We start from the raw sequence: 24,321 nt of genomic DNA on the forward strand, positions 1-24,321 counted from the left end.
TGATCTCTGGGGTGATCCCTTCGAATTCCCACTGATCTGTGGGGTGATCCCTTCAAATTCCTACTGATCTGTGGGGTGATCCCTGTGGAATTCCCACTGATCTGTGGGGTGATCCCTGTGGCATTCCCGATGATCTATGAGGTGATCCCATTTAATTCCCAGTAATCTGTGGGGTGATCCCTTTGAATTCCCACTGATCTGTGGGGTGATCCCTTTGAATTCCCACTGATCTGTGGGGTGATCCCTGTGGAATTCCCACTGATCTGTGGGGTGATCCCTGTGGCACTCCCAGTGATCTGTGAGGTGATCCCGTTTAATTCCCAGTGATCTGTGGGGTGATCCCTTTGAATTCCCACTGATCTGTGGGGTGATCCCCGTGGCATTCCCACTGATCTGTGGGGTGATCCCTGTGGAATTCCCACTGATCTATGGGGTGATCCCTGTGGCATTCCCACTGATCTGTGGGGTGATCCCTTTGAATTCCCAGTGATCTGTGGGGTGATCCCTGTGGCACTCCCAGTGATCTGTGGGGTGATCCCGTTTAATTCCCAGTGATCCGTGGGGTGATCCCCGTGGCGTTCCCAGTGGTTTTTCAATTCCCAGCACGGCACCCCGGGTGCTGCTCTTTAGGGACGGCAGCGAGCAGCTGAGCTCACAGGTGCTGCCCAGGCTGGCCCTGCTGAGGAGCCTGGGGTACGGCCAGCTGCAGGTGCTGCCAAACCCCAGCCTGGCAGGGCTGTGCACACACCCACACCTGCTCCAGCTCAGCACCACGGGCCTGATCATTCCACCCAGGCTGAAAAAGTCCCAGAACTCGCTGTGGGAGGCTCTGCTTCTCCTGTGCCCAGGTTATCCCAGCACTCATCCACTCTCCACAAAGAGCAGGAGCGCTTTGCTGCCTGGAACACTCCACCCCAGAGGGAATCATTTCCCAACTGGCCTAAAAAAAGGCAAATTTTCAGTTTTTTGAGTGACATCTTTCTCAAATGATGGAAGGCAATTCAAAGGCAGTAGTATCTTCCCCACAGTTTAAAATCTAAATGAGAGGGGTTTTTTTAGGAAGTTCTTCCCTCTGCATTCAAATTTGTTCTTTAAAATGCTGCTATTGTTGGAAGAGAAGAGCATTATCCTAGAGCTGCCAGTCTCACAATCATGACAAACCTGCCATAATGGCAGAACTTTAATTGACAGATTATCTCTGCCATAAAACACACATCAAAGTTTCCTCTCTGCTCTGAGAGGAACTGTGAGCAATAAACTCTCAACAACTCCAAACTCATTTCTTCCATCTCAGAAGCTCCTTCAAGTCCTCCCAATTTAACACTCCCAGGCACATCAAGGAGGCTTTTTGGCTTTGTATAAACATTTAAATTGCCTCACGTCCCCCCAGTGCTGCTCTCAGTCATGACAGAAAAAAAGGGTTCTCAAACCTCTCAGGCATAGACAGGAAATATGCTTTTCTGAAATAAACATCAACATGGAGTTTACCTTGCCATTTCTAGGGTCCAAAGCCTGATGAGAGGGTTAAAATAACTCCTATTTTTCAGTGGTGTAACACTATAAATACACCCAGCACATTACACATTGTTTTGTTTCTTCTAAGAGTCATAAATTTAGAATTACTCAAGTAGAGGCCCTGATGCCAAGTTTTGGGATGCTTTAGGTATCCTTGGGCTGTAATTTCCAGTTCAAATGTGTATAACCCAAGTTAAGCACAGCCTAGATGGGGTTTTCTCCTGGTCAGAGGCTGCAAAAGCTCAGGTAGCTCAGCTTTAATAGAGCTGAGAAAAAGAAAATAAAATTGTGGCCAACACTTGGTATTTCCTGGAAACGTGGCCCAGTTCCATGTGGTCTTTCTATGAAATCAAGCTGCTGCTCCTCTGCACTCTGCTGTTGCCCAGAAAGGAGCTCTGGAGGCCCTGAGGTCATGCAGAAAGGCCAGGCAAGAGCCTCTTTGTACAGGAATCATTCACAAATCTCCTCCCCTGCCTGGAACCGGGGCTGCCAATGCTCTGGAGCTCCTCCCTGCCGAGCCCTGACTGAACTTCCCTCTGGTATTGGCCAGCAGCAGCTCAGCTCATTCATTCCCTGCTCCATTCCCCATCCCAGGAGGGTTTATCAAGCCCTGGAGCAGCAGGAATGTCCTTGTGCTTCTGCCCTTGGCTCTGTCCCATGGAATCACGGCGTCACTCGTTCGCCAACGCCGTGGTGCTGCCTCCACCCAATCTCCCCACGGCATTGCATAATCCCAGCACGAAATTCCCAGCAGCCCAAATTCCCAGGCCAAAGCCCAAATTCTAATCCAAGTTCTTCACACACATCTGCATGATCCACTAAAAGCTCCACCCAAGTGGGCAGCACTGGCTGAATTCCCGTTTCAGAGCTGACCCCACGATGGCCTCAAAAGCTCAGCAGGGGTTTTGTAAGAGCTGACCAAAGTTGTGTCCCAAACCACAGAGTGTCACAGGCACACACAGCCCAGGTCTGTGGGTTTGATCTGGTACAAGCCACCCAAAGAGAGAGGACTGAAGTGAGTTCACAAGCTGTAAGTGGAGCGTGGCAGCAGTGAGAGCCCCCACAAATATCCCCATTCCAAACAGAGTAGTGTTCACTTGCAGCACAGAACATTCTCTCTACTTTGCTCAAGGAAAGCCAGGCATGGTTAGAAAAATCCTCCTCTAAAAGCACATTCTTCCTATAAAAATCCTCTCCTAAAATCATGTTCATCCTTTAAAAATCCTCTCCTAAAATCCTGTTCTTCCTGTAAAAAATCCTCTCCTAAAACCATGTTGCTCCTTTAAAAATCCTCTCCTAAAGCACGTTCCTGCTTTGTCCCCAGCACTTGGGCAAGAACGTTATGGCATCCCCAGCAGAAGTCCAACGTTCACCGTGTCCCTCACAGTACCTGATAAGCTGTGGCACAGAGCTGGCACCTCCAGAATCACCAGTTCTGGCTGTGACAGCTGGGAGGGAGTTGGGAACTGATACATGAATGGCTGGAGGAAGATCCTGCAGAAAGAGCAGAGGCTCCATCTTTGCTACCATCTGGAAAAGGGCATGTTCCCAGCATGAGCCCCAGCAGCTATGGATGTGTTCACCTCCTGGGAACTGGAAATTCCCAAGAGAATTTCAGGGAAGAGATCATCTGCAGGATGCACCACAAGCTGAACAGAAAGGAGACACAACTTTCCTGGCAGGAAACACATCCTGCTTCTTTCCAGCCTTTCAAAAGTTTGTTTTCAGAGGTTTTCCTTGCTACTGTCAGTCACCAAAACACCCCAAAAACGGAGCAATATTTGTTCTGTGAGCAGTTCCCTTCCCTTTTGCTCTGGGAACCTTAAACAAAAATTATCCCATTTCATCTCCAGTTTTAATGACTAATTCTGGTTTTACTCAGAGCCACACCAATATACCAATTCTTCTCCCACAGAATGCTGGTTTCCCTTGGAGAGTCCCAGATCCAGAGCAGCTCTGGAGCAGGGAATGACTGGGAGTGCAGAGGGAGCTGGCAGGGCTCAGGGCATGGCTGGGAGTGCAGGGGGAGCTGGAAGGGCTCAGGGCATGGCTGGGAGGGCACAGGGAGCTGGAAGGGCTCAGGGCATGGCTGGGAGGGCACAGGGAGCTGGAAGGGCTCAGGGCATGGCTGGGAGTGCAGGGGGAGCTGGAAGGGCTCAGGGCATGGCTGGGAGTGCAGGGGGAGCTGGAAGGCTCAGGGCATGGCTGGGAGTGCAGAGGGAGCTGGAAGGGCTCAGGGCATGGCTGGGAGGGCACAGGGAGCTGGCAGGGCTCAGGGCATGGCTGGGAGGGCACAGGGAGCTGGAAGGGCTCAGGGCATGGCTGGGAGGGCACAGGGAGCTGGAAGGGCTCAGGGCATGGCTGGGAGGGCACAGGGAGCTGGAAGGGCTCAGGGCATGGCTGGGAGTGCAGGGGGAGCTGGAAGGGCTCAGGGCATGGCTGGGAGTGCACAGGGAGCTGGAAGGGCTCAGGGCATGGCTGGGAGGGCACAGGGAGCTGGAAGGGCTCAGGGCATGGCTGGGAGTGCAGGGGGAGCTGGAAGGGCTCAGGGCATGGCTGGGAGTGCAGGGGGAGCTGGAAGGGCTCAGGGCATGGCTGGGAGGGCACAGGGAGCTGGAAGGGCTCAGGGCATGGCTGGGAGGGCACAGGGAGCTGGAAGGGCTCAGGGCATGGCTGGGAGGGCACAGGGAGCTGGAAGGGCTCAGGGCATGGCTGGGAGGGCACAGGGAGCTGGAAGGGCTCAGGGCATGGCTGGGAGGACACAGGGAGCTGGAAGGGCTCAGGGCATGGCTGGGAGTGCAGGGGGAGCTGGAAGGGCTCAGGGCATGGCTGGGAGTGCAGGGGGAGCTGGAAGGGCTCAGGGCATGGCTGGGAGTGCAGGGGGAGCTGGAAGGGCTCAGGGCATGGCTGGGAGTGCACAGGGAGCTGACAGGGCTCAGGGCATGGCTGGGAGGGCACATGGAGCTGGAAGGGCTCAGGGCATGGCTGGGAGGGCACATGGAGCTGGAAGGGCTCAGGGCATGGCTGGGAGGGCACAGGGAGCTGGAAGGGCTCAGGGCATGGCTGGGAGGGCACAGGGAGCTGGAAGGGCTCAGGGCATGGCTGGGAGGGCACAGGGAGCTGGAAGGGCTCAGGGCATGGCTGGGAATGCAGGGGGAGCTGGCATTTCTCACCTAACGTGGCAGCTGCCGCCAGCCCGGCCGCGTAGGGATCCGTCCCCGGAGGCGCCGCGCTGATGATGTAGGGGTTGGGAACGAAGGCAGCAGGAGCTAAACCTGCTGAAAACATTCCTGTCAGTGAAAACAAACTCAACAGGACTGCAGCCCCACCACAACCCCGCTGCTGCTGCCTGGGCAGCACCAAACTCCAGCTGGTTTTGTGGTTTTAAGCTTTTTATGGGTGGTTTTCTATAGGGAGTAACAACATGTGAGTGTTGATGGGCAGAGGAGAGATCTGGCATTAAAAAACCCCAATTCCAAGGATTTAATGCTCCTTAAGAGGTAAAATCCTTTATATCCAACAGCTCAGGTGCTTCTGCAGGGCAGACAGAGCCTGTTTATGAGACTGCAGCTTGTTACTACTCTGTATTTCCTACAGCGAGTAAATCAGGACCCAAAGCACCCCATGCTGAGCTCCGTGCCCACCACGGATCCCAGCATTCCAACTGGTCAGTCTGGAAAGGGCTCAGGAGTGGAAAAACATTCTGCCCCTCTGCAAGGGGACAGTTTAATCATTAGAGAAAGCCCAGGTGGGCGGGAGAGGGGTGTGCAGGGGAGGTGAAGGTGAAGGGGAGGAAGTTAAAAAGCTGAATAATTTAAATCTCTGAACTCCATTGAGCACACAAGGGCACAGCACAGAGCTGGGAGAGCCCCAACACATTTACATTGGTGTTTTGGGCAGGAAGAACTACCACAAATTGCTTATTGTGCTAAAAACATTAATGCATTGTTTTCCTGGTTTTCTACACATGATTAAGTGCTTTATTCCCAGTAAATAAATATATTTGATGAATAATTTTTTTATATCAATCATGTGTTTGCATAAATTACATTTTTAACTCATAAGACCCCTGACAGCAAATTCATATTAATGTGATGATTAATTTGTGCATTCAATTGTGATATTAAATTGTGCATTTCCCTTCACTCTGCTGTCACCCTGACTTATGCTTCACTCAGAGACTTCCAAAGCCTCTCCTGACTGACCAGCACCCTCAGGGGAGTGAGAGTGACAGTCCTGCCACTCAGAGAACACCTTTAAAAGGCTTCTCAAGTGTGCAAGAGACACCCACAAGCAAATCTGTAACAACGCACTTCTGCCCACGCACTGATTATCAGCTGTAAAATACACTTGAAACCCTCCCAGTCCTTTTTCCCCTGGTGTTTTCTCCATGGATCAGGAGAAGGGCAGTGGAATAGGCAGGAGGAGAGGCAGACTCACCTATGTGTGGCTGGTGGGCAGCAGCCAGGGCGTACTGCTGCTGCTGGGCTGCTGTAAGCTGCTGCACTGCCAGGGCGTTGGGCCTCTGGAACAGCTGTGGGGAGAGCAAAAACAGCCCTGAAACCAGGCACAGACAGCCCTTAAATCAGTCACCAACAGTCCTGAAACCAGGCACAGAGAGCCCTGAAACTGGGCAGCGACAACCCTGAAACCAAGCACAGACAGCCCTGAAACCGGGCACCAATAGCCCTGAAACGGGCACAGACAGCCCTGAAACCGGGCACCAATAGCCCTGAAACTGGGCACAAACAGCCCTGAAACCGGGCACAGACAGCCCTGAAACGGGCACAGACAGCCCTGAAACCGGGCACCAATAGCCCTGAAACCGGGCACAGACAGCCCTGAAACCGGGCACCAATAGCCCTGAAACTGGGCACAAACAGCCCTGAAACCGGGCACCAATAGCCCTGAAACGGGCACAGACAGCCCTGAAACCGGGCACAGACAGCCCTGAAACCGGGCACAGACAGCCCTGAAACCGGGCACAAACAGCCCTGAAACCGGGCACCAATAGCCCTGAAACCGGGCACAGACAGCCCTGAAACCGGGCAGGGAGCACAAACAGTGTCCTTAAATCAGGCACAAAACACAAAGCATGTCCTGGAACTAGGCACAAACACAAAAACACCCTCAAATCAGGCACAAACACCCCTCAAATCAGGCACAAACACACCAACATTCAACTCAGTCACAGAAGCACAAACGCTGCCCTGAAATCAGACACAAAACACAAACAGCATCTTGAAATCTGGCACAAACACACCAACACTGCTGATCTTATACACAAACACACCAACACTGCTGAGCTCACACAGACACACCAACACTGCTGAGCTCACACACAAACACACCAACACTGCTGAACTCACACACAAACACACCAACACTGCTGAGCTCACACACAAACACACCAACACTGCTGAGCTCACACACAAACACAGCAACACTCCTGAGCTCACAAACACACCAACACTGCTGAACTCACACACAAACACACCAACACTGCTGAGCTCACACAGAAACACACCAACACTGCTGAGCTCACACACAAACACACCAACACTGCTGAACTCACAAACACACCAACACTGCTGAACTCACACACAAACACACCAACACTGCTGAACTCACACAGAAACACACCAACACTGCTGAGCTCACACACAAACACACCAACACTGCTGAACTCACACACCAACACACCAACACTGCTGAGCTCACAAACACACCAACACTGCTGAGCTCACACACAAACACACCAACACTGCTGAGCTCACACACAAACACACCAACACTGCTGCACTCACAAACACACCAACACTGCTGAGCTCACACACAAACACACCAACACTGCTGAGCTCACACACAAACACACCAACACTGCTGCACTCACAAACACACCAACACTGCTGAGCTCACACACAAACACACCAACACTGCTGAGCTCACACACAAACACACCAACACTGCTGAACTCACAAACACACCAACACTGCTGAGCTCACACACAAACACACCAACACTGCTGAGCTCACACACAAACACACCAACACTGCTGAACTCACAAACACACCAACACTGCTGAACTCACACACAAACACACCAACACTGCTGAGCTCACAAACACACCAACACTGCTGAGCTCACACACAAACACACCAACACTGCTGAGCTCACACACAAACACACCAACACTGCTGAGCTCACAAACACACCAACACTGCTGAACTCACACACAAACACACCAACACTGCTGAGCTCACACACAAACACACCAACACTGCTGAACTCACACACAAACACACCAACACTGCTGAACTCACACACAAACACACCAACACTGCTGAACTCACACACAAACACACCAACACTGCTGAGCTCACACACAAACACACCAACACTGCTGAACTCACAAACACACCAACACTGCTGAGCTCACACACAAACACACCAACACTGCTGAGCTCACAAACACACCAACACTGCTGAGCTCACACACAAACACACCAACACTGCTGCACTCACAAACACACCAACACTGCTGAGCTCACACACAAACACACCAACACTGCTGAGCTCACACACAAACACACCAACACTGCTGAACTCACACACAAACACACCAACACTGCTGAGCTCACAAACACACCAACACTGCTGAGCTCACACACAAACACACCAACACTGCTGAGCTCACACACAAACACACCAACACTGCTGAACTCACAAACACACCAACACTGCTGAACTCACACACAAACACACCAACACTGCTGAGCTCACACACAAACACACCAACACTGCTGAGCTCACACACAAACACACCAACACTGCTGAGCTCACACACAAACACACCAACACTGCTGAGCTCACACACAAACACACCAACACTGCTGCACTCACAAACACACCAACACTGCTGAGCTCACACACAAACACACCAACACTGCTGAGCTCACACACAAACACACCAACACTGCTGCTCTAGGGCACAAAAAGCAGCTACTCCTTCCTTTTCCAGCAATCCCTTCACACCACATTTCCTTTAACCCTACAGATACTCCACACCTCAAAAGGACCTGAACTCCTTTGGAATAAATCTTCCATGTCAACCCTCCTGAAGAAAACCCACATTTCTGCAGCACAGCCAGCCCCAGCCCAGCTTTTCCCTCTGCTGTTCCCTCAATCCCAAAGGATTTATCCCAGCTCCTGCTCTCACCCAGCTGCAGCCTGGGGGTCCCCAGGAGCACTCCCAGGTGTTGGGAGTGCCACCATTGACACCAGTGTGCCCTCCCAGTATGGCTGAAGTGGGAAATGGGATGGAAAGGGGGTGGCAATGGGATGCAGAGCCAGGTTTGGGATACCCAAGATGCCTTCAGAGCCAGCAGAGGGGACACAGTCCCAGGATCACAAACCCCAGACCAAACACTTCCTTTACCTGCAGCCCCCCTGCTCACTTCTCAAGGTTATTGAGAATTTATTCCTCACTAAGGAAGAAGAATAGGATTCCCCTGAAGTATTTTTGCTGAGGGTTGGTGTGGGTTTTTTTCTTTCTTCAGGACCTTAATTTATTTCCCAGCTTCTTTTGCATCTCCCTAAAGGAAATCCCTGAATTCACCCACCTTCAGCTACAATTAAAACATTTAAGGACACACCAGCTGAATATTTCCTCTGAAATTATCCAGCATGTCCATCCCCCCTCACTTCCGAGGTGGGAATGACTTCACAAAGCACTGTGAGAAATGTTGTCTCCCTCCACTCCCTCAGAACAAATGCCTATGATTTTCACACCTATTATCCTGCCCTCCTTTCAGACAAGTCAACTGCTGGCAGACACAGCAATAATTCTGCCCGAATTTTTGGCAGAAACCCACAAGCATCAAGAAGAAGCCCAGAACCATCAAGAAAACTCTATTATTTCTTTTATTTGGAGGCAAAAATTGGCATTGGTTCTCCTAAGAGCAAAGCTGTGTGAGAAAATCCACCTTTATTTCTGTCTTCTCACAAGTTCAGGTGGAGAAAACACATCTGAGGGATCGGCATAGGGTTTATGAGGTGGAAATGCAGCATTTAGGGCAGCCAGAATTAACCTGCTGTGTGCCAAACACTCACCCTCACAACAGCTTTGTTTGCTCATCCCTCAGGACATGGCGCTCCTACAACACACAGGGGCTATCAGAATGTTCCTTGTGGAGGAAAGTATCTGATCTCCAGTTCCTCTATTGCCTCCTGGGCCATAAAATGCCCTGAGCAGTGTGGGTACACAACACACCTGCTATTCTGGCCCTTTTTGTTGTTTTAAGGTGCCATTTGTGGTCACATCAAGCCAGGTGGCAGCTCTGCTCAGGTGTCACCTCTGTTGAGGTGCCACCCATCACCAGGAGCTTGGGCAAAGCTCCACTGACATCTTGGAGTACAAACCCTGTGAGGAACGGCTGAGGGAGCTGGGGGTGCTCAGCCTGGAGAAAAGGAGACTCAGGGGTGACCTCATCACTCTCTGCAGCTCCTGAAAGGTGGCTGTGGCCAGGTGGGGTAGGGCTCGTTCTCCAGGAACTGACAGAACCAGAGGACACAGCCTCAGCTGCCCCAAGGGAAATACAGGTTGGGTATCAGGAAAAAGTTTTTCATGGCAAGAGTGATAAATTCTGGAATGGCTGCCCAGGGAGGTGGTGGAGTCACCATCCCTGGGTGTGTTTAACAAAGCCTGGATGTGGCACTGGGTGCCAGGGTTGAGTTGAGGTGCTGGGGCTGGGCTGGACTCGATGGTCTGGAAGGTCTCTTCCAACCCAGGGATTCTGTGATTCTGTGAACATCTCTGCATGCAAAACACCACAGAGATCATGGACAACAGGAGCAGAACATGGAATGAGGGACAGTGGCTCTGTGGGAGTGACCAGCAACGTCTCACTGATCAGCAAATATGGGGAAAAAATCCTATAAATCCCCTAAACGGCTTCCTCCTGAAGTGTGGATTCCTCTGCAACATCCTCGGGGTTGGGGTCTGCTTTTGGATTAGTTCAGCCATTTGAGCTTTTCAGCTTTCTTCAGCTGCAAAATTTCACCAAACCCTTGAGTTCTCACATGCTTTTCCAGCCTGTTGATGTGGATTCCATACCAGCGGAGCAGAGAGGAAATGCAGGATTGTTAGTTCCTTCTCTTGAGGGCACAAAAAGCATTTATTTCCCTAAAACCACTTGTGCTCACTTTACAGGTGGGGACTTCCACACCTCCGAAAAGCAACTCAATGAACCACCTGGGAATCAGAAAAACTGGGAGAAAGGAATCCACACCCACTCAGAGCCTCAGTACTTCACCATCAATATTTCACCTGCTGCTCTTGGCTCTTTCTGTTGTCTGCCTGCTCGGGGGGCTCATCTAGTCCCTGTAAAATTTGACTTCCAGACATAAAAGGTCTGCAAGAAAGCTGGAGAAAGATTTTTTTACAGCACAGGACAAGGGTGAAGAACCTTAAACTAAGAGAGGAGGGATTTAGATGGAATCCTGGGAAGGAATTGTTCCCTGGGAGGGTGGGGAGGGGCTGGGATGGAATTCCCAGAGCAGCTGGGGCTGCCCCTGGATCCCTGAAGTGCCCAAGGCCAGGCTGGAGCAGCCTGGGACAGTGGAAGATGTCCCTGCCATGGCAGGGGTTGGAATTGGATGAGTTGTAAAGTCTTTTCTCACCCAAAGCATTCCAGGATTCTGTACATCTCCCTCTCCCCAACTTTAATTCACAGCCTTGCTCAGCTCCCTCAGAAGAAACTCAGCCCAGCTGCAGATTTCATCCTGTAGCCTGTTCAAGGAAGCAGAGCCAAGAAAAACCATCCCAACTGCAGCCTTTGCTCAGGCAGAAAAGCCAGGGGAGCTCTGGGAATCATCAACTCCATGTATTTAGGGAGAGCTGTGCTGTCTCCATCTGCTGACAGCACTGCCCCACATTCAAAACCCAGAGATCAGTGCTAAAAGGTGGGATTGAGGAGCAGGAAAAGGCCAAGGAACCTCTGCAACAGGAATATTAACCTGAATTTACAAAGGTATCAGAAAAGGGCACCTGGGGCGTTTCAGGCTGCTGGAAAATGCATTTGGAGTGAAAAGCTACAAAGCCCTGAGATGGTTCTGGAGGAGTTCAGGGAGATCATCCAGCATTTCAGTGAGGCTGCTCCATGTGCAGACAAATGAAGGATGATTTCCACCCCGTGGAGGAGCTCACTGAGGGAACTGCAAGGAAGCAGAACCTCAGAGTTATGGGAATTCTGGAAGATAGATTTCCCTCAGCCAATTTCTTCTGCAATATCAACATCTGACATCCCTAATCACATCAGACGTGAGTAAAACCTTCCCCTTCCTCACACTGCCTTCAGCTGCACTCCCTGTAATCCCTTCCAAGGATGGGATGCTTCCCCACAACCCCAAAAGGCACTGTTAGGGATGAGATCCCTTGTTCAGGACAGATTTCCTGCTGCCAACAGAATGGCAAAAGTCAGATTCCTTTTAACCAGGCTGAGAGTGGCAGTGGGCAGCAAGGACCCCTGGCTTTGGGGATCAGGAATTAAGGGAATGGGCACAAGACCCCTGGATTTACACAAACCTGCCCTGAGAGGGCACAAATGGCTGGGGAATGATTCCTGATCTTTACTACAGCACCTCAGGCTGACTGAAGGCTCCTGTTTGCTTTCACTGCAAGTGGAAGCTGCCACAGGGGTGAAAACTGAAAATAACAGATCTTGTCTGACAGCCCAGCAGGGCCTGGGTGGGACCAAGGGACAGCAGCTGTGTCCCCACTGCTCCCCCAAAATCAGGGAGAGGTGAGAGGGGTTTGGGCTTCACAACACAGAAATGGAGTTTGAAGGGTCTGCAGCCCCAGGAGGGGCTGAGGGAGCTGGAAAGGGGCTCAGCCTGGAGAAAAGGAGGCTCAGGGGGGACCTTGTGGCTCTGCACAGCTCCTGACAGGAGGGGACAGCCGGGGGGGTCGGGCTCTGCTCCAGAGAACAGGGACAGGAGGAGAGGGAACGGCCTCAGGCTGGGCCAGGGCAGGCTCAGGGTGGAATCAGCAGGAATTTCCCCATGGAAAGGGTGCTCAGGCCTTGGCAGGGGCTGCCCAGGGGGGTTTGGAGTGCCCATCCCTGGAGGGGTCCAAGGAACCACTGGAGGTGGCACTGAGAGCTCTGGGCTGGGGACAAGGTGGGGACCAGGCACAGCTTGGATTTGATGCTCTGAGAGGGATTTCCAGCCTCAGTGACTCCATGATTCCCAGACAGTTGGTGACACAGAGGTGACATCAGCTCCACACGGACAGTGCCCATCCACTTAGTATGAAATAAAAAATGCAAACCCGGACAGAAATCCACAGCCCCCAAAACAGGGATCCTTCCCTGCTCTGCCTTCCTTTGGCAGGGTTTATTTCCACTAGTGAAGAGCCAGATGTGCCAAATTTGAAATATTAATTTTTAAAGGCTGAAAGAAACAAATAAAAACTCCTCGAACTTGTAAATGAGCTTTCACTTAAACAGAAAATCCTGACAAATTGCAAATTCCAGGTTTCCCACTCCTGCCGTTCCAGTTCCATCTCTAATGCTTCTCCAGAACCAAATTACTTGTGGAGCCCTAATGTTTTAAAAAACACACAACTTTCCTGGTTTAGAAGGAATTCGGGCATCCCAGGCCTTGCAAGACAAGACAAAGACTTAGAACTATGGTTTTTTTTTTTCCTTTTTGAACTCTACAGCAGCTATTTAGTTTAATCATTAAATTTTCCATCCTTAACCTCCCAAAGATGCTGTAGAACAGAGCAGCCAATTGAGCTCCAACACAGATATTTACACTGCTTTTAAGGTTGTGAGATAACTCAGCACAAACTTGGCAATGCTTTCCCTCACTCCAGAGTGCCAGAGGCTCTTCTGCTTAAAAAATCAGATATTTTAGGGAAGCCAGGGAGAGTTATATATCCCTGCAATCAGCTACAACAAAGGATTCCCTTCTACTTCGAGGGATATCAGACTTGCAAAGGGAGAGCAATAAAGTTTAGAATCATTACCCAAATGAGCATGAACAGGAGCAGAGCAGGAGTCGATTGCTGGAGCCAGGCCCAGCATTCAGCAGGAGCCAAGGGAGTCTGTGCTTGTGTGGGAGAAAGGTCAAACAAACCTAAGCCAAGCTCAGATAAAGGTTTGTAGTAGTGGACTCTGCCCGTAGGGTTTAAACCAGGCTCAGGTAGAAGAAAGTTTGAACTTGTAATTGCCTCAGGCTGCTCTGGCTGAGCAAAGCTGAGTGTGGGGCTAAGTAAAGCACAATGTGGGGCTCAACAGGGCTCAAACTTGGGCTCAAGCAGGGCCCCAACCTGGGCTCAAGCAGGGCCCACACCTGGGCTCTGCAGGGCTCAAACCTGGGCTCAAGCAGGGCTCAAACCTGGGCTCAAGCAGGGCTCAAACCTGGGCTCAGCAGGGCTCACACCTGGGCTCAGCAGGGCTCACACCTGGGCTCAAGCAGGGCTCACACCTGGGCTCAGCAGGGCTCACAGCTGGGCTCAAGGAGGGCCCACACCTGGGCTCAAGCAGGGCCCCAACCTGGGCTCAAGCAGGGCTCACACCTGGGCTCAAGCAGGGCTCACACCTGGGCTCAAGGAGGGCCCACACCTGGGCTCAGCAGGGCCCACACCTGGGGTCAAGCAGGGCCCAAACCGGGGGTCAAGCAGGGCTCACACCTGGGCTCAAGCAGGGCTCACACCTGGGCTCAGCAGGGCTCAAACCTGGGCTCAGCAGGGCTCACACCTGGGCTCAAGCAGGGCTCAAACCTGGGCTCAGCAGGGCTCACACCTGGGCTCAAGCAGGGCTCAAACCTGGGCTCAGCAGGGCCCACACCCTGGGCTAAGCAAGGCCCACACCTGGGCTCAGCAGGGCTCACAGCTGGGCTCAGCAGGGCTCACACCTGGGCTCAAGGAGGGCCCACACCTGGGCTCAAGCAGGGCCCACACCTGGGCTCAAGCAGGGCTCACACCTGGGCTCAAGAACAGCCCACACCCTGGGCTAAGCAAGGCCCACACCTGGGCTCAAGCAGGGCCCACACCTGGGCTCAGCAGGGCTCAAAGCTGGGCTCAAGCAGGGCTCACTCCTGGGCTCAAGCAGGGCTCACACCTGGGCTCAAGCAGGGCTCACACCTGGGCTCAGCAGGGCTCACTCCTGGGCTCAAGCAGGGCTCACTCCTGGGCTCAAGCAGGGCTCACACCTGGGCTCAGCAGGGCTCAAACCTGGGCTCAGCAGGGCTCAAACCTGGGCTCAGCAGGGCCCACACCCTGGCTAAGCAGGGCCCAAACCTGGGCTCAGCAGGGCTCACACCTGGGCTCAGCAGGGCTCACAGCTGGGCTCAGCAGGGCTCACACCTGGGCTCAGCAGGGCTCACAGCTGGGCTCAAGCAGGGCTCACTCCTGGGCTCAGCCCAGCCCACCATGGGGCTCAGCAGGGCCAAATGTGGGTACCGTGGGTACCAGTGCAGGGCTCACACCTTTCCTGAGCAGGTGTTGGCTCTCAGTCACCTCCTGGGCTCCAGGGTGGGTGTTTGGGGACCTTTTTAGCACTTTTTACTACTTTAAAGCTCTTTTTCAATGCCAGCTCCTCGAGACAGCCAGGATCACCAGAGAGGGCAGTGCTGTAGGAATTCTGATTATTCCAGCTGCCATGGGACACAGATCTGCTCTAGTTCCCTGGGAGGACACACACAGCACGAAGACAATGACAACACCTCCAATCTTCCTCCATCCCTCTTCCCAGGACAGGATCCCGAGCTCATCCCACCCCACACCGACCCCACTGGAGCCACAGGGCTGGGATCAGGGACCAGGAATCAGGGACCAGGGATCAGCTCTGTACCTGCTGCTGGGAATTGTAGTCAAAGAGCCCCACGGTGGCCGCAGCCGAGTCCACGGGGACCTGAGTGCCGGAATAATCGAACTGCAGCGGCTCCATGCCCACGTGCTCCATGGGGTCCAGGGGCACGCTCTGGGATTCCATGTTGGAGAAGTCCTCCACGGGCTTGGCCCCGTTGGTGCTGGCCAGCTGGGCCAGGCCCTCGGAGCCGTTCTGGTTGGGGCCCAGCAGATCCACCTCGCTCGCTGAGTTCTGGCAGTTCCCAGGCGTGCGGCTGCGTGGGGAGGGGAAAAGGGGTCAGGAAAATGCTCCAGCCCAGCATGCCACCCTCCAGAAGGTGGTGGAGTACAGGAGGGAAAAATAAAGACATGGTCTGAAATCCTTCACCAAATTAATTCTATGGAGAATGGATGTATTTTAAAAAAATTAAAAATAAAAGCAGGAATGCTCCATCACACCCCCAGACCCAGCAGAACTGCCCAGAGGTGGTGGAGTACAGGAGGGAAAATAAAGGCATGGTCTGAAACAGTTCTCCATGTTAATTCTATGGAGAAATTGATGTAATTAAAAAAAAAATGAAAAATAAAAGCAGGAATGCTCCATCACACCCGCAGACCCAGCAGAACTCCTTGGAGGTGTTGTAAAAGAGGGAGGAAAAATAGGGATGGTCTGAAATAGTTAATTCTACTAAGAAATTTATTTAAAAAAAATAAAACCAGGAATACTCCATCCCAACATCACACCCCTAAACCCAGCAGAACTGCTTGGAGGTGTTGCAGTAAGGGGGGGAGGGATAAAAAAGATGGTCTGAAATAGTTCACTGAGTGAATTCTACTGAGAAATTGATATATTTAAAAAGATAAACAAAAAATAAAACCAGGAATGCTCCAGCCCAGCATCACAGCAGCAATACACCTCCAGACCCACCAGAACTCCCTGTAAGTTGTAGAAGTGCTGTAGAAGTATTGTGGAAGACAAGGAAAAAAATAAAGAGATGGTCTGAAATAGTTCCCTATGTTATTTCTACACAGAAGTTGATGTATTTAAGACAATAAAAGCAGGAATGCTCCAGCTCAGCGTCAGACCCACCAGGACTGCCTGCAGGTGGTGTAGTAAGTAAAAAACATGGTCTGAAATAGTTCCCTGAGTCAGCTCTATATAGAAATTGGTGGATTTTAAAAACTAACAAAAAATAACCCACAACCCCCAGTCCCCAGCCCCAAACACCTGTTACAGAAAAAATGTAAAAAAATTCCGTTTCTGTTCTCTCCTAAACTGAGAGTCAGAACAAGCTACAATCTCCCAAAATACTTATATTTAATGGAGTATTTGGTGATTTTTAATTGTGTGGAGCTCTGGCACCAAATCTCACTTAACACCACTCTAAGGCTGCTGCTATGGGCTCCTGATCACCCAGAACAAGGACTGGACTTCATGGGAATGCTTCATATCCATGGAAGAGCCAGGAATGTGCATTTCCCAGCACTTTGTTTGGCTTTTACATATTATTTTACCATTTGTTTGCCTTCTCCAGTTTTCCTACAGACCACCAGTAACCACAAGAGATCCAGAAATGAGCAAGGAACACAAATGTATCAATGACATCAAGGGCCACAATTTCAGGAGGTTTTCACCCCTGCAGAGCTGCAAGGAACAAATCCAAAGCCCCAGCTGTGATGTGGACAGGACAGGAGCAGAGCCAACCCTTCCCAAGGGGGTTTCCATGGGAATCCCACACAGAGGGATTCAAAACAGGACTGAAAATCACCGGGATCACACCCAGCCCTGAGCTCTCAGGTGCTCCCACCTTCTCCTCCTGCTTCCCTGGGGACATTTAGAACATCCTGTAGGACACTACAGTGAGGAAAAACCTTCCCAAAAACATCAAGTGCAAGCCCAGGTTTGGAATTGGGCTGATTGCACAGGGATGCCCAGAGCCAGGGGCTCTTCTGCTCCTCACTCCACCAGTGAGGGACTGGGGGACACAGGGAGGGTGACACAGCTGGGACAGCTGATCCCAACTGACCCAAGGGGTTTTATAAAAGAGATTTTATAATTTATTTATCAAATCATCTAGATCACATATAGGAAGCAGTTTGTCACACTGAGGGTGGGGAGGCCCTGGCACACATTCCCAGAGCAGCTGTGGCTGCCCCTGGATCCCTGGCAGTGTCCAAGGCCAGGCTGGACAGGGCTTGGAGCACCTGGGACAGTGGGAGGTGTCCCTGGATGGGTTTAAGATCCCTTCCAACCCAAGCCACTCTGGGATTCTGTGATATCCCAGCCCACACAGCACCCAGAGCTGAGGGAAGAGGGAAGGGGAGGGTGTTTGGAGTGCTGGTGTTTAGTCTTCAGCAGTCTCTGTCACAGAATCCCAGACTGCGTCAGGCTGGGAGGACCCCATGGGGTCACTGGTGCCACTCCCTGCTCCAGCAGGGCCATCCCAGAGCCCAGGGCACAGCAGGGTGTCCATGTGGCTCTGGAATGTCTCAGGGAGGAGACTCCAGCCCCTCTCTGGGCTCTGCTGGGGCCTGGCACTGCCCAGGGCAGTTCTGCCTCCTGGGCAGGGGCAGCTCCTGGGCTCAGGCCCTGCCCGTGGCTCTGGGGCCATCGCTGGGCCTGGAGCAGAGCCTGGTTCTGCTCTGCCCTCCTGCACACAGGGGCACCCTCAGGAAAGGACAGAGACACCCAGGGACACCCAGGGCTGGGGGCCCCCTCAAGGCTGTGCAGCCCCAGCTCCCTCAGCCTTTCCTGGGCAGGGAGATGCTCCAGTGACCCCCAGTGGAGCCCAGCATTCCTGGGAATGGGGTGGCTGACACCTTCCCTGGGATGTGCTGCACGAATTCCTGCCTTAGCTTCGCTTCCATACCCAGTTTTGTCTTTCCCCATTCAAATGTTCCCACCTCAGCCCATGAATTTTCACTTTTCCCTTTCCAATTCTCCCCGCCATGGCCCTGCAGGGAATGGAGTGAGAGCCTGGAGAGGCTGAACTCAGACCCCATCACTGATTATTATTAACTGATTAATCACTAAGCACCAATGCACATACCTGAAGTCTTTGACATCGGCGTCGATCCCGTTCTGAACAGGCAAACCATTGGATTTATCCATCACATCCCCCTCCTCCTTCAGATCTCCCAATTTATCTCCATCAAACGTGCCCTTGCTTTTCTTATCCCCTTTGTCATTCTCATCACTCTCTGCATCCCTTGGCCCCTGGGCAAAAGAGACATTGTTTTAATAAGCTGAGTTTTCAGATCAATTTTCCTGTTACCCCAAGATGGTAACAAATCAAAGACACATGTCACCATAAAAGAAGTCACTTGCAAACATTAATTCCTACTCAAAAAATAGCTAAAAATGCAAAATACTCAATAATAATCAAAGAAATCAAGGAATTAGCTCTCAATCTTCCAAGAGGTGTTTCATCTCTTCAGGTTTCTTCATTTAGTAACTCAAGGTTTGCTTTTATAGGCTCTAAAAATCCCAAAATCCCATCCCACAATAATTTTAAGGAATTCTCTTTCTAGATGGGACTTAAGAACTTCAAAATCAACACCAGCAAATGCTGCAGGGGCATAAAGTGAATTAGTGCCTCTCTGAAGTGCCTGGCTCTTCAGAGAGTGTCAGAGACAGCTCTTGACTGGACAAGTGTTTGAAAATCACCTCAGTTTTGGAGGCATCAACAGTGAATTCCAAGGCACAGCTCATTTAACAACACTCAAATAAATCACTGCCTCAGTCATTGGCCCCTGTAATCCTGAAGCACATTTCTTTGGGAGAAAAGGGGGGAAAAAAGAGGGAAAAAAGGGATTTCTGTTCTGTTGAGCATTCCATGAGTGGCGTTACATCTGCAGCGTGTCTGCATTTTATTGCACTTGGGAGGAGAATAAAGGGTGATGATGCCTGGGGCAGTGTTTTGAACAACAAAAGGGAGAGGAAAAACAACATAATTTATGATAAAAACCAGCAAGGGGCATATAAACATATTTATCAGAGGCAGCTTTGGTGCTGTCACAGGGACAGACATCCAAAGCCTGCCTTTTGCTTGACTGGAGGGAGAAGTGCTCTGCACACAACACTTCTGCCTCTACCCACTGAACCCTTTCCCCAGTCTCTCTGATTGGAGGGAGGGATTTTTCCCTCATATTTAGAGAAAAAAAAAGCATTTGTTCTAAAAGCAAAAATCTTTTGGTGTTGCTTCTGAAAGAAAATAAAATTGTGTTTACTTAATACTCCCTGGAAATGCCACCTGTAAGTCCAGCTGTGGAGCAATAGTGCCCCAAACAAGGGGGTGTTCAGCAGTGCCACCACTGTCACTCTGATGGTGCTGAGCAGCAAACCCCTCCCGACCCCCAGTTGGGACACACTGCCTCCTTGCCCTGAGTGCTCACATCCCAAAAATCCTCCCTGCTCTCCCAGGTCCTTGGGCACCCTCTAATGAGGGCCAGCAACCCCAGCAGGGCTGAGGGAAGCTGTAGAGGACAGCAGCCAAAGGAGGCTTCTCCACCATTTCTGGAGCCCTTTTCCCCACTCCAGGGCTGGGCTTGATGCCAGCTCTCCCCACATCCATGAACTGGAGGCTGGGCTCCTTCCCCACCCCACAAAAGGGGTGCTGCCATTCCCCATGGGAAACGAGCTGCCCCAGCAATGCCAGCTGTGAAACACATCCAGCCTCTGACAGGAGTTCCAGGGAAGGGTGCCTGACACCAACCTATTTGTTAGGGAGGTTTTATTCCAAAAAATTGCATAAGGATGAACATTATGCCATAACAGTTATCACCAGATAAAGAGTTTGGAGCTGGAATCCCATTTGTGGGATCAGCACCAAGGCAGCCACAGGCTCAGTGCAGGTTTGTGGGACCTTTTCCAAGGATTAGCTTGGATGGGGTGTTTCTGCTGGGGGGCTTTTCCAAGGATCCAGGGAATGCCAGCACCTTCCCATCTCCCATCCCACATCCCCAAGCCAAGGACTAAACCTGCCCTGTTTGAGGGAAGAGCTAAACTGAGAGCAAGAAAGAAACCTCTGCCCTAGAAATGATTCAAACCAAGCAAACCAAGCAGCAAAGGGAGAAAAGAACAGAAAGGTGGCAATCAGGCACTTACAAATGCTCCTTTTCTTAGGCAGGAGTCTCCAGGAGATGAGCTCAGCACATACTCCACCATGCTCACTCCCAGCCCTCCACTCTCTGACCGTGGTGACAGCACTGAGTTGACTTCACTGTTCACATGGAAGCCCTGCCCAGGTCTTCTCTGAACCATAATTGGCTGGGAAACAGAGTGATCTGGAACAGAAACATGGGAAACTCTCACAAGCAGATCCAACTATTCAAAGGAGTCAAATTAAATCGTTCAATATGTACTCCCCAGGGGCTTATTTGCACTCACAAGTGCCAACTTTGTGATTCTGCTGATGTCCATTAGTTAAGCCAGGATGGCTTTCTCATTTTTTAAACACTACAACGTGTAAACCTGCAAGTGACAGCTAGGTTTAAAATCTAAACTTATAAAATGTCAGAAATTTAAGACTAATTAAAGGTTGCAATTAAAAAAACAAAGTTTTAGTTTTTAGTTTTAGTAAAATTATTGCATTAGCACAGTGAAAACAAGTTTTGGCTTGTCATTTAGAACATGATCCTGCTGCTCCACCAGCCCTGTGTCCTTTGTTCCACCAACTGCTGTGTTCATGTCAAGATCAGAGATTTTTTTGGCTGCTCTTTCCTCAAGAAAAGGTTTCTCAGGAGTTCATTTCTCCTTCTTCATCCCCCTGTCCTCCTGCCCCAGCCCTTTGCCATCGCTGAGGCTTTGAGGCCCAACCAGGACAGACTCGGGGTCTCCAAATCCTTTGGGCTCTGCCAAAATCCCTGCCTGGGGAGGGGAGAGTGACCCGGGAAGGGGAAGGGGATTCTCTGCTCCTGGCAACAGGCAGGGAGTCAAAAATAGCAGGCAGCAGGTCTGGGAGTTGCCAGGGGCTGGTGGGATGTGGAAGGGACATCAGTACCCAAGGATATTGACACTGGAGCTTCCTCATGAGGCAGGTGAAAGGAATTCCATCCTCTCACTGCTCCTGGCTAAACTTCCTTCCTTTTCCCATCAATGTGGCCACAAATGGACGTGGGCTGGGGAGATTTTTTGGGGATAAAGCTTCCAAAAAAGGGGGAAAGCCAGTTTTCACCTGGCACTGCTGCCCAACCCTGTGTCCCCAGGAGGGGAAGGAAGGGCAGGACTGCAGCTTTGAGCTGGGCTGGCTTTGAAGGGTCTAAATCCACAACTTTGAGGTAGAGTAAAACCCCAAATCCACGTGGGAGGCCCGCAGTGCATCCTGTGGGCACGGATGGACAAGGGATGGAGCCAAGGAAGATCCAGGCCTCACCTGGATGGACTGGGGGGATTGTGGGGGGGAAAAGCTTCCCAAAAAGAAAGGGAAAAATTTGTTTTAACCCAGCACTGCTGCCCAATTCCATGTCCCAGGAGTGGAAGGGAGGGCAGGACTAGAGCTTGTAGCTTTTAAAAGTTCTGAAAAGCCTTTAAAGGTTCCAAATCCACAGCTCTGAGGCAGAGGAGCGAAACCCCAAATCCAGCAGCGCAGCCTGGGCACGGATGGAGCCAGGGAGGATCCAGGCTCCACCATCCCATGGGGGCTGCATGGACTGGGGGGGTTTTGGGGAGCAGAGCCCTCAGGGGCTGCTCCCCTATTTTAGGGGAGCCAAAGGGAAACTTCCAGACCCTCAGGGCTCTGTGAGCTGTGGGGTGCATGGGAATCAGCACAGGGAGGGATGAGAGGGGCCTGGACTCCTGCAGATGTGGGATGAGACTGCCGGGGGAGAAAATCCCAACCTCAGCTGGTCCCAAAGCCTGGCTCAGCCCTAATCCCCTCAGCTCCAGGCTGGTCTAAGGCAGGAACGAGGTGCTCCCGAGGGTGGGACAGGCAGCAGCTGCCCAAAATCCCCCAGTGCCCAGAGTGATCCAGCTCTGTCCCCTTTTCGTGGCCATTTTTTAATGTAAATAATAAAACAAGGCTTTATCGCTGATTTAAAAACGGGTATTTTCATCAGGGAAAACCCCACACAACAGTGAGGTAAATGCCATTTCCTGGGAGCTGGAGCTTTTGGGAGCTGCACCAGACAGCCAGCTGGGTTTCAAGAGCAGATTCATGACACAGAAACCATGGACAGAACAAATCAAAGGTCAGCATTTCAAACCCAGCACTTGCAGGTTTTTTTGTTGTTTTTTTTTTTTCCCCTGAAACCAACCTGAATATTCTCCCCCAAAGTTTAAAATCAGGGAGAGTCTCTGAGGCGAGAACAAAATCTTTGGCAGATAAAATTCAATACTGATTCAAAACCTCTTTTTTTATTATTTTTAAACTGAATGCTGCTCTCCCATCAAGTCCAAAATCAAAAACAATCCTGATGCAAGAACAAAATCTTTGGCAGATTTAACTCAACACTAATTCAAAACATCTTTTTTTTAAACTGAATGGTGAGTTTTGGCTGGTTGGTTTAGCATTCAAAAAATGAAGGGATTTTTTTTTAGTTCATCTTGTTCTTCAAGACCTTTGTTTAAACTTTCAGCTGATCCATCCCAAGGTAGAAAACACATCAGAAATTGAAATTTTAAGCAGATAAACATGAATTTACACATATTCACATTACACAATGTTCTGACATCCCTGGATATCTTAATTTTATCACAAAGCAAAGTGAGGTTTTCTATTTGTTTTTTATTATATAAACCAGATGGGTTTTTAAATCTTTTCAAAGCTGTGTCACCCAGCCTGGACTTTGAGTAAATAAATTGCATATTTCTGTATTCAACCCCAACTAAATTAAGGAAATAATTGAGCTACCTGATGTTCCCCAAGCACTGTCTCTCCACTGATCTCCCAGAAATATCCCTTTTGGTCCATCTTTGCTGGAATCATCAGATTCCCAAAACTTTTTACCTGGCAACAGCTGCTGCAATTAAAAAAACAAAACAAAACAAAACAAACAAAAAAAAGAACAAAACAAAGCAAAGCATGATTAAAATAAGTATAAAATGCAAACATAAATCCCGTAAGCATCGCCCTTCTATCAGGTACCAATCATTAAACACAACAGATATAATCAAATATTTACATCTCCCAGGTGAAAGCTGAGGGAACAATTCCATCTCCCCATCCCTGATTTTCCTCCCAGCTCCAGGAACCCCCCACACGTCAGACACTCTCACAGACACTCTCCAGCCTCTCTGCACTCACAAGGAAAAATAAATGAGGGGGAAAATATTCTGAGTTTTCCTGAGTTCACCTGGGAACAAATTCCTGCCTCCCAATGGGAGCTGGTGCTGCAGAGAGAGAACAGGGACAGAAAAGCTCAGGAGTTCCCATTTCTCCCTTCTGCTGAGGACTCTGCTGCTCCAGGGGTTTTGGAACACTGATGGGAGGGAGGGCAGCACCTGCCACCAGTGGGAAAAGCTCCTGGGAATAGGACAGAGCCATCCTGAGCTGGGACAGCCCAGGAAAAGCTCTTTGGGAATAGGACAGAGCCATCCCGAGCTGGGACAGCCCAGGAAAAGCTCCTGGGAATGGGACAGAGCCATCCTGAGCTGGGACAGCCCAGGAAAAGCTCCTGGGAATAGGACAGAGCCATCCTGAGCTGGGACAGCCCAGGAAAAGCTCCCTGGGAATAGGACAGAGCCATCCTGAACTGGGACAGCCCAGGAAAAGCTCCTGGGAATGGGACAGAGCCATCCTGAGCTGGGACAGCCCAGGAAAAGCTCCTGGGAATAGGACAGAGCCATCCTGAGCTGGGACAGCCCAGGAAAAGCTCTTTGGGAATAGGACAGAGCCATCCTGAGCTGGGACAGCCCAGGAAAAGCTCTTTGGGAATAGGACAGAGCCATCCTGAGCTGGGACAGCCCAGGAAAAGCTCTTTAGGAATAGGACAGAGCCATCCCGAGCTGGGAC

The 24,321-nt window shown here is 50.9% G+C and overlaps 1 protein-coding gene across 7 annotated transcripts in view; it reads right to left on the bottom strand.

Annotated features, from left to right (window-relative positions):
- PUM1 (pumilio RNA binding family member 1) overlaps window positions 1-24,321 on the bottom strand; it is an 89,217-nt gene that overhangs the window by 35,465 nt on the left and 29,431 nt on the right. For 3 of the 7 annotated variants that reach the window (XM_068172920.1, XM_068172916.1, XM_068172917.1), the window contains exons 4-9: window positions 23,221-23,329; window positions 20,478-20,656; window positions 18,421-18,587; window positions 15,375-15,645; window positions 5,956-6,049; window positions 4,689-4,793 (exon numbers count right to left, since the gene is read on the bottom strand). In XM_068172920.1, coding sequence (XP_068029021.1) covers window positions 4,689-4,793; window positions 5,956-6,049; window positions 15,375-15,645; window positions 18,421-18,587; window positions 20,478-20,656; window positions 23,221-23,329 — 925 coding nt within the window. The remainder of the gene's footprint in view (window positions 1-4,688; window positions 4,794-5,955; window positions 6,050-15,374; window positions 15,646-18,420; window positions 18,588-20,477; window positions 20,657-23,220; window positions 23,330-24,321) is intronic. The other 4 variants (XM_068172922.1, XM_068172919.1, XM_068172921.1 and 1 more) reach the window with 2 other exon arrangements.

Source organism: Anomalospiza imberbis, chromosome 25 (assembly GCF_031753505.1).
Source record: "Anomalospiza imberbis isolate Cuckoo-Finch-1a 21T00152 chromosome 25, ASM3175350v1, whole genome shotgun sequence".
Classification (NCBI taxonomy): Eukaryota; Metazoa; Chordata; class Aves; order Passeriformes; family Viduidae; genus Anomalospiza; species Anomalospiza imberbis.